At 37.6% G+C, this 14,689-nt stretch overlaps 1 protein-coding gene across 2 annotated transcripts in view; it reads left to right on the plus strand.

Annotated features, from left to right (window-relative positions):
* The window catches only part of LOC136030307 (erythroid differentiation-related factor 1-like), a 76,808-nt gene that overhangs the window by 20,133 nt on the left and 41,986 nt on the right, over positions 1 to 14,689 (plus strand). For both annotated transcript variants that reach the window (XM_065709199.1, XM_065709200.1), the window contains exons 4-5: positions 8,274 to 8,417; positions 14,282 to 14,446. In XM_065709199.1, coding sequence (XP_065565271.1) covers positions 8,274 to 8,417; positions 14,282 to 14,446 — 309 coding nt within the window. The remainder of the gene's footprint in view (positions 1 to 8,273; positions 8,418 to 14,281; positions 14,447 to 14,689) is intronic.

Genomic DNA, 14,689 nt, shown 5'->3' on the forward strand with positions numbered 1-14,689 from the left:
TCAACAAGTATACACAAAATTATAATATATACAATTAACAACAATAATCCGGATTAAAAAGTCGATCCAGCATTAAACAACTTAACAAACGAGGGCACAAAACTAAGCTCATAACGAGCATGTGACACAGTCACAGGTTGAAGTTTTGGTACAGGCTCTGCAACGGCCCTGAGTGGCCTTACCCGTGCCGGTTGATGTTGGGGAGGAAGGATATTTCGGTGTATAGGGCTGGACAAAATTTTATTACCAAAGGGTAGGGCTAGTTTTAAACGACGAGATTGAAGGGTTTGAAGTTGAAACTGATTAAGGAGGGATATGTACGGTATTTTTGGGGCTTTTGAGATTACTAGGAGGGCACGGTATTGCGCCCTCTCAACCCGGTCCGACTGTTCCCTAGTCAGCCCGAAATGCCATACAGGGCAACAGTATTCAAGTGTGGAACGTATAAAAGAGAAATAGATGCGTAGGAGGTGTGGTGCAGGGATTCCATGGCGAGCCAACAACTTTAGAGACCTGATGGCCAAATTAGCTTTTTTTAACATGCCATCAACATGTTTATTCCACTTCAGATCTGAAGTGATATGAACGCCGAGCAGTTTAATTTCAATCACGTGACTGGCGCTGGGAATAGGTGGATTAAAAACTGGCGCAGATTTTAAAAAAGAAAATGTTAAAATTACAGATTTATCAAAGTTGACAGTCATTTTGTCCACCTTTGCCTCTTGACATATATCTTTCATTAATGAACCTGCTCTGCTTGGTAGGTTTTTCCGACAACATTCAATGAGCGACAGATCGTCGACATACTTCCAGCGATCGTCCAGTGTTGTTGCCAAATCATTTATTACGACAAGAAACAAAAGTGGTCCCAAGAGGGTACCTTGGGGAACTCCACAAAAAATGGGCAGTGGGTCGGAGTAGGTGGACTTATATTTTGTCCGTTGACATCTACCAGAAAGAAAACTAGCAATTAAACGTACAAGGAATGAATCTACACCTAGTCCAAGAAGTTTTTTTACAAGAATTTTGCGGCAAATTAAATCAAAAGCTTTTCTTAGATCTATTGCAATAAGATTAATCCAAGAATCTGGTTCATCGAGTTTTTGCAAAATACTGTCAATTATACTTACTAAGTAATGAGATGTAGATGTGTTTGGCATATTTCCAAACTGCCTTGGATCAATTTTGTCCAGAATACGGTCTTTCAGCCATGCTGCAACAAAACTTTCATACACTTTGCTAAAAATGGGTGTCATAGTGATCGGTCGGACACCCGAAAAATCATTGGGCGCATGTTTTTTTGGTATTGGTGTAATGAACCCATTTTTCCAAATTGATGGATACTCAGCTGTTTTTGTCACCTGATTAAAAAGGAGTGTTAGGGGGCCACTAAGATAATCTGGAAATGCTTTGATGAGATCAATGGGAATATCTACAGGGGTAATGCTTGTTCTTTTAAGCCTTTTTAATTTGAAAAACACCTGGGACTCTGATATCAAAGGGAAATCAAAAGACTCAGGAGGAGGGGTGGGTATTCCCACGCTCAGCAAAGGCGGGAGGGATTGCACAATGTTACCCAGATGTTTATTAAGGGAGTTGGCTGTTACGACGTCATCTTCATCAATGCCAAAATCGACTCCTTTTTCCACCTTGCCCGTCATCCTTTTGATTCGGTTGTACCACTGGCTTGGTTTGGACTCGAACAGATGATTAACTTTACGTTCTACATATTTGTTCGCGTGTTTTCGAGTGACTTTTCTTAGTTTGTTTTTCAACCTGTTGGCTTGTTGGGTATTACCATGACGGAAAAGCCATCTCTTTTCCATTACCATTTTCTTAACTTCTTGTGTAATATATGGTCGATCTGACGAGAAACGTTTTGTTGACTTCTCAGGAAAACAGGCCTTGTAATTATGAAGCAAAGCTTCTTGGAAAATAGTAGCTTTTTCGTTGCTACTTTTAGCATCTTGGAATTTTTCCCATTTCTCGCAGCTTAACCATTGGCCAAAAGTCAGAAGTCCCTCACTTGTGATTGGTCGACTGATAGTTACAGTTGTAGTGTAATCGATTTTAATGGAACAGGTGGGGTTAAGTACAAGAGAAAAGTGGTAACTTCCTCCAACTGGAGCCCCGGTCGTAGGTATGTTGTAAAATTCGTGCATATTTGTGGAAATTCGGTCAAGGGAGGTGCCACCTTTGGTTGTGGGAAAATTGACGAGCTGCTTCAGGCCGATTCCGGCGTCCAGGTGATGGAGCTTTAATTCATTGGCATCGCCCATCATGAAAATTCCGCATGATGGGTATTTGCCCAAAACGAAATCCGAACTGAGTTGTAGCTTTTCTACGAATGCTTGGCGGTATTCACTCGTCTGACCCGGCGAGTAATAATACACGCAGAGAGCAATACCAGTGAATTTCCGGGGGAGACGTCGTGGTTTTAGAATGACCCACATTATTTCGTCGTACTCAGTTAAAAAAGGGACATCAAGTCTAGCTGCTTTAAAAATTTCATGGGCATAAATAAGAACTCCGCCACCTTTTTTCCCCAGTGGATGGTCATCAGGTCGTATTTTTATAAACTCATCAAAACCACCTATTTTCAGGAGTTCTGGGTTTTGTCGATGAACTTCAGAAACCATTAGGACAGATGCCTTTGTTGCCTGAGCTAGACTTTCTAACTCAGCCACTTTATCAGAATTTAAACTTTCAGCATTTGCGTAAATAAACCTAGGGAAGGAAAAAACATCAGAATTATAATACTTTACCTTAGTGGTGTTTGATGTTCTTGTTGTACGTCTTTGTAAGAATATGTTATTTCCCTGGTGGGCGAGGCTGTCATCAGGATTACCCATACCAACCAGGGGCTCAAATTTATTCAGTACTGGAATTTCGGCTGAAACGAAAGAAATTGTGTCCTCGCCATTGGGGGCTGTGAGGGTGGACAGGAGGGGGGAGGTACGGGGATTTGAAACACTGTCGGGGGGCTCGGGGACATTATCTTTTGTGGGGGGTAGAAAAGTTGATGCTGCTGAGGTAGCGGATCCGGGAAAAACATTCCGACCGACCGAGAAGGCGCAACACACGCTTGTTTGGGGGTATGTTGATGTACGGGAGGGATTGTTGGTAAGGGGGGCCACGGAGGTCCGCAAAAGGTGTAATCGCGATGTTTTTGAATTCGTAACCCCCGTCCAATTAAGTTTTTTGATGCCGGGTTCGGATCCAGAAAAGTATTTTCCTGTCGATTGGTGTGACTGGAGCTACGTCTTTTTGATGTACCGCAACACGCATGCGCGAAAACACATTCTTTTTCCGTACATGATAAAACACAACATAAATCAACATGGTCAAAATTACACTTCTTATTACTGCAAGTTTTCGAAATAAAGCGCGGACATATATGTAAAAAACGACACTTTTTTCTGTGCTTACAGAAACCACTTTCATTAAAATACCGACATATCTTGTTAAATTTGGGAGCCTCTTTCACAAAAAACCTGCATATAATATTACATCCTTTACTGGTTAAGGGCTTGCGCTTAACTTTTTGTTGCACTATTTTCTCGAAAACAATTAACGGTTCATCTTCAGTCGGTTGAATGTTACGAAACTTATTCTCGTCAGTTAACCTTACGTCAGCTAATTTAACACTTTCCTGAATCTCGTTATCGAGGATCATTCTCACACTGCATGCACTTTTTACGTCACTTAATGAGTTACAAATCTGATTGCTCGGGCCTTGTATAGAATTATTCATTTCAGAGCTAAAGGGAGACGAGCGTAATTTCACGGGTGGCATGGGTGAAAGGATTCCCAACTGATTTAACTGCATCATTAGGGTGTCAATAGTTGTTGTTTTTTCGTCAGTTAAGTTCTGAAGGTTACGTAAATCAGATTGGAGTGATTCGTGGGCATTTCTTAAGGGTAATAGTTCATTTTGAATAGCTGAGAGTTGATTCTCAAGAACGGAACATCTGTTAGTTAAAGCTGAGACTTCATTAACGTATTCAGAACAATTCGTGCATGGAGTTTTATCCTCACTGCTGGGCCTAGTTACTGTCTTAGTTTTGGGATTAGAATTCCTTGGTGTGACTATGGGTGTGTTTTTGCCAAAGGATCTAGGTCTAGGGCACGCTTGTGGCGTAACTTTGCACGGAATTTTCATACCGCTAGTAAATGAAGGTGAAGTGGGGAAGTCACAATTTAAGCACAACCATACCAGTAGTTTCTCTTTTGCTCCAAGCGCAATAGTTGCACACTTAAGATGTTACCAATGACTGCATTTGATGAACTGAACTGCCCCACTAGTTACTAGGCCTCTAAACTCAGGGAAGAAATATTTAGTCATAACTAACTTGGAAAAAACTAGGTGCTGTGTACTAAGCTGATTGGGAGGAGGACTACCTCGAACCCGACCAACTCGTCTTCACCCGGGGTAAAAACCACAGAAATTCTCTACCTGCTGTGCGGAGATTCAATATCCAAAATAATCCTCAAGTTCATATTTTTAAAACGAAAATCATAGATTAGATACACAAATGTCAAACAACGCCACTGCGTGTAAATAAAATTGGAAATATAATTTTGACAGCACCTCTCCGCACGCAAGTCAGATGAAGGTAGGTACCTTGCGGTACCTACCACTCTCATGCTCTGCGGGCAGGGACGCCAATCCCTTAGTGGTTTGCCGGAGCATACCACCGCATAACCAACGTGCAGAGGCCGCTGTTCAAATCTGGATCTTCGCCCTATTTCGCAGTTGTCGTCCTGGAAAGGATCCTCCCATGATGGTATCCTCCAGTACCATACAGTTTGACCCAGTGCTGGAAGAATGTTTGCAACTAACGGGACGTGTCCACATATTTGAAAGTAAATTTTGAAAATATTCCAACCCTCTCCCTTTCACATTCTCCTTATCAGTAATTGTGGCTCCGTTCCTATTCTTAACTCAGACAAGTCCGGATTACCTACTCTCTCAATTTTTCCACATGCTTATACAATACTTGGCTATTTTGCCACCTGGCTGCATCTTCCAGATTTTCGTCAGTTTTATTCATGGCCTCCACCTCACATCTCCTTAATTCATATTTGTATGCTTCCTTTACTTGCCTATATTCCTTTTATTCTCGTAAGATGTGTCAATCAATACTGGTGTTTCAATGAAAAGTAGTAAAACTGCAATAAAATAGCACCGGAGCTATGTCCACTTTGCACTACAGCTGAAACATCTCTGCACATGTTAGCACTGCATCTGGGGAAACTGGTGAAATGAGTCAGGATATGAGAGGCAGGACTCCCGTGTTTTCTTTTATATCTTTTTCGCTGGGTTGGGCCATACGGTGTTTAATTAAAAAGAATCATCAGTTATATTTCTGTTTCCTAACTGATGGAAAATCCGAAACCAAATGTTTCGTCCATAAGCGACCTCTCTGTTGCGTTCACATATGTGGTTTTGTGCGGCTGTGTAACTTTCCTTCTGAAATATGTAAGTTGTATATAATTATTATTTGCAACTGGTAGGGATTTGTTCATAGCATATCCTATTCTTAAAGACTCACAGAAAAGACTTTGGAGCCCATCGCAAAGATCCTATTTTACACCGCATTTATTTATATATCTATTAAACTGTTGGCAAATTAAAATAATAACTCTATTAAGCTTTTGGAGGAAAATTTTTTCTCCAGGGGGGTGCCATTTTAAAATTGATCACATTACAATTTGGTAATATCAAAGGGGCAAAAATGCAGATGATTTCAAGCTATAAGAGTTTCAGGTAATGAGGAGAATTTTACTCCCTAACAGTTTAATTCAATAATCACAGTTCGTGCAAACACACGTTGTCGTAAACGGTACACAATACCATAGTAAACGTCAATGATTTTCTGTTGGTGCCACAGAAAATGCTCTTGTGGGAATTTCTAAGTAATAGTTGTGCAGAAATTTCCAGTGTACGCTGGTAAAAACATTCATTGTAAATTTACCTTGCTGTCTCAGTAATATACTTCAAATGCGGTTCATTAAGCCACCAAACGCCCGCCATACAGGGATTTTTCAATTATGATCCGAATTTTGATTCGAACTGTCTGTGAAAATGTGGATTTTCAAAATTCAGATTACTGTTGATAATCCAAAGTTCAATGAAAATAAGAGTAAATGGTAAAATATTATAAACTGAAAATTGGTTTTGTTATAAATGGAAGCTTTTCTTTGTCTTGACTAGTTCTAAAAAGTATATGACCTGAATTTTTAAGAATTTTACTTCACTATCTTGTTTCAATTTGCTTTTTATATCATTTGCATTATCAGATATTTAAGGTGATATGTTACCTTCAAAATCAGTTTGCTATCTTCAGCGTCGGCCAACTGTCACATAGACAAAGAGCCCATTAGTAAATTGTTTTAGGGCTCAGCCCATCATCGAGACTGGTCGAGATTTTGTGATTTGACTGTAAAACTGGACTGAAAAGACTTTATTAGACGAAATATTAAGATTCGGGGTCGGACAATAATACAATTGGAATCCGATTATAGGACTGCCAATGAAAAATAGTTCCTCACAATTAGACTGCCAGTAAAAAAAAAGGAAAAAGTGCCTTAAATAACTACACTTCTAATATTTTGCTTTAAAAGAAGCTATTTTTTCTAGAATCTTAATATTTTGCTTATTTATTTTTTCAATTGGTTTGCTGGCGGGGTTTGTCTTTACCCGTAAAAAAAGAAGACGCATTTTTCTGTTCCAATCATGCTTTTGCCTTCTCTATGTTCAAGTTGTTTTCGTTTTTAGCATCTTTTTTAAGGGGTTTGGGGAGGTCAAAATTGGCAGAATTACATTTTGGGTCATCACTTTTCGGCTTCCCTAGAGATACTCCTTCGGGCCATTACGAGGGGATTCTCCCAGCTTGTCCCCCCATCCTCCCTAAGTGCAAGTAGGCTATGCTGGACAATTAGGTACTTATAATAATAATAATAATTTATTTGTTACCCGCTTGTTTTGACAAATTAAGCGGAGTAAAAACATTAAGGAAAGAAAAACGAAATAACACAAACAATACAATTAATACAGTCTAATCAAAGGGTGGTAAGGGCCCAAGCGTTGACAGGCCTCAGCACCTAATCTAGCATAGAGTTTTTTATAAACGAAAATAATATCAGTGGCACAAAACTTTCTGATAATCTTCTGATTTCTATAAGAACGCGGCAGATACAATAAATATTTACAATAACGAAAATACATAACTCTTATGCCCTGCAAATCTTGATTATTAAACAACGGGCGCAAACCGGAAAGAAACAATATAGAATGATCGCAATATGTAGAATAAAGTCTGGATAAAGCCTTTCGTGAAAATCTGCCTCGGTTCGGGACAATTTTCGCGTACCCTTTTTTAAGTTTACTTTTAATATCATTTAGCCCACAGGATCGAAAAGCCGATAAAGATGAACAAATACTAATACCAAGCCACCGAATCGAAGAAACGAGCTTAACTGAAAAATAACCACAATCAAGATCACTACTTTGATTCTTAGCATTAAAAACTAAATATTCACATTTTTCAGTATCAAGTTTGAGGCCGATTTCCTCAAAAGACTTAGAAACAAGCTGGGTCGACTTAATTAGGCTAGATTTAGTGCGGCTGATCAAAAGTAAATCATCTGCATATGCAATGTACGAAAGATTAGTTAGGCCTAAAAAACATGATGGATTAATACGTGGCAAAACAGAATAAAGACAAGCATTAAAAAGATAAGGGGATAAGACTCCTCCTTGCCTAAGACCAGAACGGATGGGGATATTACCAACGTAGGTGTCACCTGACTTGAGTCGAACATATGAATTAGCATACCAAAAACGAAGAGTTGATATAATAGACACATTTGCACCAAGTTGGATTAAAGAATACCAAAGTTGGCTATGACAAATTGAATCAAAAGCTTTTGAAACATCGAGTGCACAAAAATGAACTTATAAATTAGGTATTTCATTAATTAGGTACTTCTGAAAATTTATGCAATAAGGGAATTTTCTTAGCTATATAACATGTATGTGTTTTGTTTTCTTACACAACTCGTTATGTAAAAATAGAAAAGAGAAACAAATATTAAAGGGTAGATTTGGGAGAAGAATTTTGTGAAGAGAAAAACTTTGAGCAAGGTTGCGTGTGTAATCTTAGAAGTTTTCAAGCATTTATAAAGCCTGTCATTTCACGTGCACGTTAACATAATCATTGAAGACGTCTTTGAGAAAAAAAAATATAAATAACGTTGACATTTTGCAGATAAGTATGTTAGTACACAGGATCGGGAAAACGCTGTTGATTGACGAGTTCGATGTGTACAAACATTTAATTCAAACTGAAGAATCGGATTGGAAATGGTTGTCCAAATTTTTCCAAAAACTGGTCGAAAAATATCAAGCCAAGGTAGGTAACATATTCTTACTGATTTAGAATAGAGTAGAATTTTATTTCATTTTAAAAATTTCTATCAGCATGGTTCCCAAATTTGAATTTGAAGTCAAAAAAGATAAATATATACATATATATATATATATATATATATATATATATATATATATATATATATATATATATATATATATATATATATATATATATATATCTAGCGAATTTGTGGTAGGCACGCCACTTACCTGAGTAGGGAATTTAAAGTGCCAAAACCCTATAGGCAAGTGTGTATTCTCCTGATGACCCCTTGTTTTGGGTTGTTGCCTCTGATTTATATGTCTTTTTATTTTTTTATTTTTCATATTTGGTAAATGACGACTTATACTTACGACACGACTACCTGTCCATGGATTATTCTTTATGGTTGATTGTGTATGGCTATGCTGTTTGACCTGTGTGATTGTATGGATGAGTAGGGTTAAGGCCTCATTCAAGTAGTGATCTATATTAATTACTAATTTAGGAAAAAAGTCTTTCGTTTCACCTTCTGTCTTTTTTTTATGTGTTTGTGCTGTTGCATTGGTGATAACTTTTTTCGTTATATATATATATATATATATATATATATATATATATATATATATATATATATATATATATATATATATATATATATATATATATATATATATATATATATATATATATATATATATATATATATCATCGTAGACGTAATCCAAGATCCAAAATCAAAAAGACCTAGACTTATTATTGGCCGTTGCGAAAATTCAGAGACTGAGCAATTTCTCTTAAAAACTAGCAATGGTTTCAATTGTAGCATGAATTGATAGCTACCACGGAGGGGGGAGGGTAGTTGGTGTATTTTAGTAGGTTTTAAGGTTGGTGCAAACACCATCCAAACTGGTTCCACCTTTTGTAGTAGGGAAATCAACAATTGCTTAAGCTTCCGATCTTTGCACAGATAAAGACTTAGTTCGTTTGCATCTCTTGCTATAAAAATGCCGGTATTTGGGTACTTTGTCGTCACAAAGTCAAGACTTGTTTGTAGCCTATTATGAAAATTACGACGAGAATAAGCATTGTGTCAGGGTGAATAATAAAACGAGCAAATGATTAAATTAGTGTAAGATCATGGCAGGCATTTGGGCTTAAAAGATATCCAAATGATTTTTTCGCTATCACCTAGTCTAGGGTGATAGAAAAGAGTAGGAGATAGGCAATCCTTTGTAAAAATTAGTACTCCTCCTCCTTCTTTCCCCAGTGGGTGGTCAACCGGGCGTAGCTTTTTAAATTCTTGAAAACCAGTAATTTTAAGGATACCTGGATTTTAAGCTTGGACTTCAGTAACCACAATTATCAATATGGTTCAATTGAATTGTCGCTTTTAACTCAATTAACTTTTCAGAATTCAAACTTTCGACGTTCGAAAGGAGGAATTTGGGGAAATGATAACTTTTTTTATATCAAACCGTTCAGCAACAGATTTCTTCAAAAAAGCTTTATTCTGAGGCAGCTTTGGCGGGGTGTATTAAAGTTAACGCTGGGAGTGGGGAGAACATTACCTAAAAGTTAAATATTATCATTTAAGATATTGTAGGAAGTTTTGTCGTAAGGCTCAAACTCACCATCCTGGACCGAGAGACAACTAAACTGGTTTTGAAAAAGGAGGGGAAGAGGCTCAATTCTGAAATTTAGGGGTGATTTGAGAGCCGCGGGTAAAATTTTGCTCTTTTTTTAAATTTTCTTCTATTAAAGAGGGGAAACTATGTCTTTTATCAGAAAAATCACGGGTAGTCAGTGAAATTTTAACTGGTCTATGGTTGGACTTTAAGAGTGCAGCATTAACTGAGCTATGGGATGGAGTGGATAATTTTTGGGGTGGATTATTTATTACAGGATAATTTTCACATTTAGGAACTCTCAGACCAGAGTTACGCTGGTAGGGTAGCCACTGGGGATAAAGTGTAAGGGATTGAGGAAAGGTTTTCTGGTGATTCAGGAAGAAGTCAAATTGGGAGTGTTCTTTGTAGGAGGGGATGGTAAGGCAAGATGTTGCTGAGAGAGGGAAGTTCGGTGGAGGGTGTCTGAGAGGGGAGGAGTTGGGTTTGTTTCGGCATATAACGGGTGGATTTCGGAACCAGTCGGTAACTTCTTGGACGCACGGAGACGAAAGAAAGTGGATTTTCGGAGGAACGTGAGATTGGGGGGTTTGAGGATTGTCTAAACCGAGTAAAGTGATTTGGGGGGTCGGGTTGACTGGACACATGTAAGTACTTGGGCCGGAAGATTGTTTCGAGGGATGTATTCCTGGGGTATATTGCTAAATGCTAAATGGCTTTCTCATAGTTATGATCGGATGATTTTGAAAAAAAGGGATGGGGGAGGAGGTCTAGTTGCCCTCCAATTTTTAGTTATTTAAAAATGCAACTAGATTTTTTTTACGAACGTTTTTGTTTGTAATAAGTATGCGTACCTTATGAATTAACTTATATAACGAACTTCTATATTTGTGTATTTTATTACGTATATGAGGGGGTTTGTCCCCTTTTCAATACCTCGCTCTTTACACTAAAGCTTGAGTTTTATCCTAAATCTTTAAGAATGACCCCTGAATCACAAAGGCCGTAGAATAAACAGTTGAAATTACTGAAAATACTTTAGCGTAAAGAGCAAGGTATTGTGGAGGAGACGAACCCTCTTATATACGTAATATTTTAATGTTCATTTTAAGTTTTAATGCTACTCATTACTTGCAGGTGAAATTTTTTTATATCTATTTTCTCTTTGTTTTTCTGTAAATAATGCTAGAAAATCCTGCGCCCCCTTCATGGAAATTCTCTTCCCTCGTGACAAATTCCTCCATGGAAAGATCCTTCCACGTAACCCCCTCCTCCCGACCCACCCTCACCACAACGCGAAAAAGCCTTCCTGAAAACGTCTGCACACTTCATAATAACCATCACTATATGTAAACAATGGTCAAAGTTTGTAACTTACAGCCTTTCCCCTGGGGACTGTGGGGGATTAAGTCGTCCCCAAAGACATAGATATTAGGTTTATGGCTATCTAAAAAGTTTGATCTTGTGACTTTGGGGGGAAAATATGCATGGAAGGTGATTGAAATGACCGGAACGGGTCCGCTCTCTTCGGGGGAGTTTGGGGTAGGGTTAATTCTGAAAAACTAGAAAAATGAGGTATTTTTAACTTAAGAAGGAGTGATCGGATCCTAATGAAATTTCATATTCAGAAGAACCTCATAACTCAGATATCTTATTTTAAATCCTGACCGGATCCATTGTCATTGGGGGGAGTTGGGGCGTGGAGAACCGGAAATCTTGGAAAGGGCTTAGAGTGGAGAGATCAGGATGAAACTTGGTGGAAAGAATAAGCACACGTCCATGATATGTGGCTGACATAATTGGACCGGATCGGCTCTCTTTGGGGGAGCTGTGTTGGGGGGGGGGGATTCGGAAAAATTAGAAAAAATGGGGTATTTGTAACTTCCGAACGGGTGATCAGATCTTAATGAAATTTGATATTTAGAAGGATCTTGTGCTTCAGAGCTCTTATTCTAAATTCCGACCAGATCTGGTAACATTGGGGGAGTTGGAGGGGAGAAATTGGAAATCTTAGAAAATGTGAAAATTAAGGTATTTTTATCTTACGAATGGGTGATCGGATCTTAATGAAACTTGATCTATAGAAAGATTTTATGTCTCAGGCCATTTTTAATTCGAATCGGATCCGAGGACATAGGGGGGTTGGAGGGGGAAACGGAAATCTTGGAAACCGGAAATCTTGGAAAACGCTTAGTGGAGAGATCAGGACGAAACTTGATGGGAAGAATAAGCACAAGTTTCAGATACGTGATTGACATAATTGGAATGGATCCGTTCTTTTTGGGGCAGTTGGGGGGAGAGTTAATTCTTAAATATTAGAAAAAATTGAGGTATAAAAAAAAACACGCGTCAGTGATCGGTCTTCTGGCAAAAAATACAAAATTCCACTTTTTTGTATATAGGAGCTTGAAACTTCTACAGTAGGGTTCTCTGATACGCTGAATCTGATGGTGTGATTTTCGTTAAGGTTATATGACTTTTAGGTTGTTTTCCCCCTATTTTCTAAAATAGGGCAAATTTTCCCAGGCTCGTAACTTTTGATGGGTAAGGCATAAACTTGATGAAACTTATGTATTTGAAATCAGCATTAAAATTTTATTCTTTTGATGTAACTATTCGTATTAAAATTCTGTTTTTTAGAGTGAAATGCACCGTTCCACTAGTGGCACGACGTCTGCACTCTGGGCATGTGAATTTACTGGGCCTGGACATAATAGTTAAACAACAATAATCCAGATTATAAAGGTCGGAACTGACCAATAACTGAATTGGGACTGTAATAATTTTTGAACCGGGTTTAAAAATATGCTATAGTTGCTTACATGTCAAATGCCCGAAAGAGACTTGTATGTTGTTTTGAAGCTGTAAACAATATTACTAACTCAAATGATCCCCGAATATACCAAGAAAGAAAAGAAGAAACGCTAGTCATTATAGTTGTCACGAAATTTTGAACTCAGAAATTGTGAAAAATTGTCGTTTTAAAATACAAAAAGTATGTGGAATTGAATTTTTTTTTCTATATTGGTCAGATATACAGGACCTCACGTAGAGCCTGTTTGTAAGTGATAACTTTGAGGCGGAAATTTTCTTACCTTTTTATTTTTGTAGAACCCTTCTGCGGCAGAACCATACACATTCATGTAGGCACGGAAAAAAAGGAAACAAGGACCAAAAGAAAAAAAGTAACATAAATACTAAACCGACTGAAATAAAGATCAAAAGAAGAAACAAGGACCAAAAGAAAAAAATTCTAGCAAAATACTAAACCGACCGAAACAAGGACCAAAAGAGGAAACAAGGACTAAAAGAAAATAAAGTCTAACAAAAATGATAAACCGACCGAAACAAGGACCAAAAGAAAAAAAAAGTCTAACAAAAATACCAAACCGACCGAAACAAGGACCAAAAGAGTAAACAAAACCAAAAGGAAAAAAAGTCAAACCAAAATACTAAACAGACCAAATCTTTAATCATTCTTGAACTTTAGTGAATTTCGTAAATGATTCGGCTTAATTTTTCCTTTATTTTGTAGTTAAGATCAAACTTGCACATAGGGGGAGGGAGATCCATTTGGTGTGTGCAATATAGACTTTACTTTAAAGATAATTTGTAGAATATGGGCGAAAACCCAGCATTTTGGGCTTTTGATCTAGACAAAAAAGGACTCTTCTGGGGCCACCCACCACCTCATTCCCAAGAGTGGAGCCTGTTCACGACAATGGTAATAGTTTCAAGATCTATATAGTGTTTGTAGAGTTTTAATAAAAATATGTTTTGTTCGTTCACTAATCTTTTCATTGTTTATCTCTATTTTTAATTCAATGTAGGATGAAGTGGTCTGTCGTGCGAGTCAAAGCCGAGATGTTTTATTGGAGAAGAAATTAGAAAAGAAGTTTTTTCTGTCACAGACTTTTTATAGAATAAAAATAGGATTTTCTCTAACCTTAGCTCTCTCCCATAAAAGAAATGTGGCACCTCTCGATCCACAACATTTGACAGCCATGGCGATGTCGTAATACTTTTCAAACTTAGGGAGGGGGCAGTAGCCCCTTGCATTTAAGCTTAATCGGCTCTTTATTTAACCAGAGCTTGGCTAAGTGAAAAACAGTATGTTCTGGGTGATCAAAGATGTGTTCTGCAAGGACAGAATTAAAATTTTCTGTTTTTTTCGCTTTTTAAGGGTGTTTTTAATCAAGGTAGATTAATAATTCAATACTTTTTAATTCAATGCAGCACAAAGTGGTCTGTCGTACGAGTAAAAGCCGAGATGTTTTATTGGAGAAGAAATTAGAAAAGAAGTTTCTCTGTCACACCATTGAACTAGCGGAATCCTGTGTACCTGATTGCATACAGTCTCGAGGTGCGATTCCTCTACCAGATGTTGGCTCAGATAAAAAGGTAGGATTCTCTTTTTTTATACCGACTTTTATTATTATTCATAGTGTATTTATATCGGTAAGTGGAATATTTTATATTTGATATTTTTCTTGGTTTAGCAGTGTATTTTAGTTGTTTATTTTGTGTGATTTTATTACACACTGTAGCTGTTTATTTGAGTGTTCTTCTTTCTCTTATTGACAAGAGATTGTGGTTACTTGGATAGGGTCCGTCTTTTTTAGTTTCAGTGCTTGTTTTAAAGTT

The sequence above is a fragment of the Artemia franciscana genome, chromosome 8, assembly GCF_032884065.1.
Source record: "Artemia franciscana chromosome 8, ASM3288406v1, whole genome shotgun sequence".
In the NCBI taxonomy this organism is placed as follows: Eukaryota; Metazoa; Arthropoda; class Branchiopoda; order Anostraca; family Artemiidae; genus Artemia; species Artemia franciscana.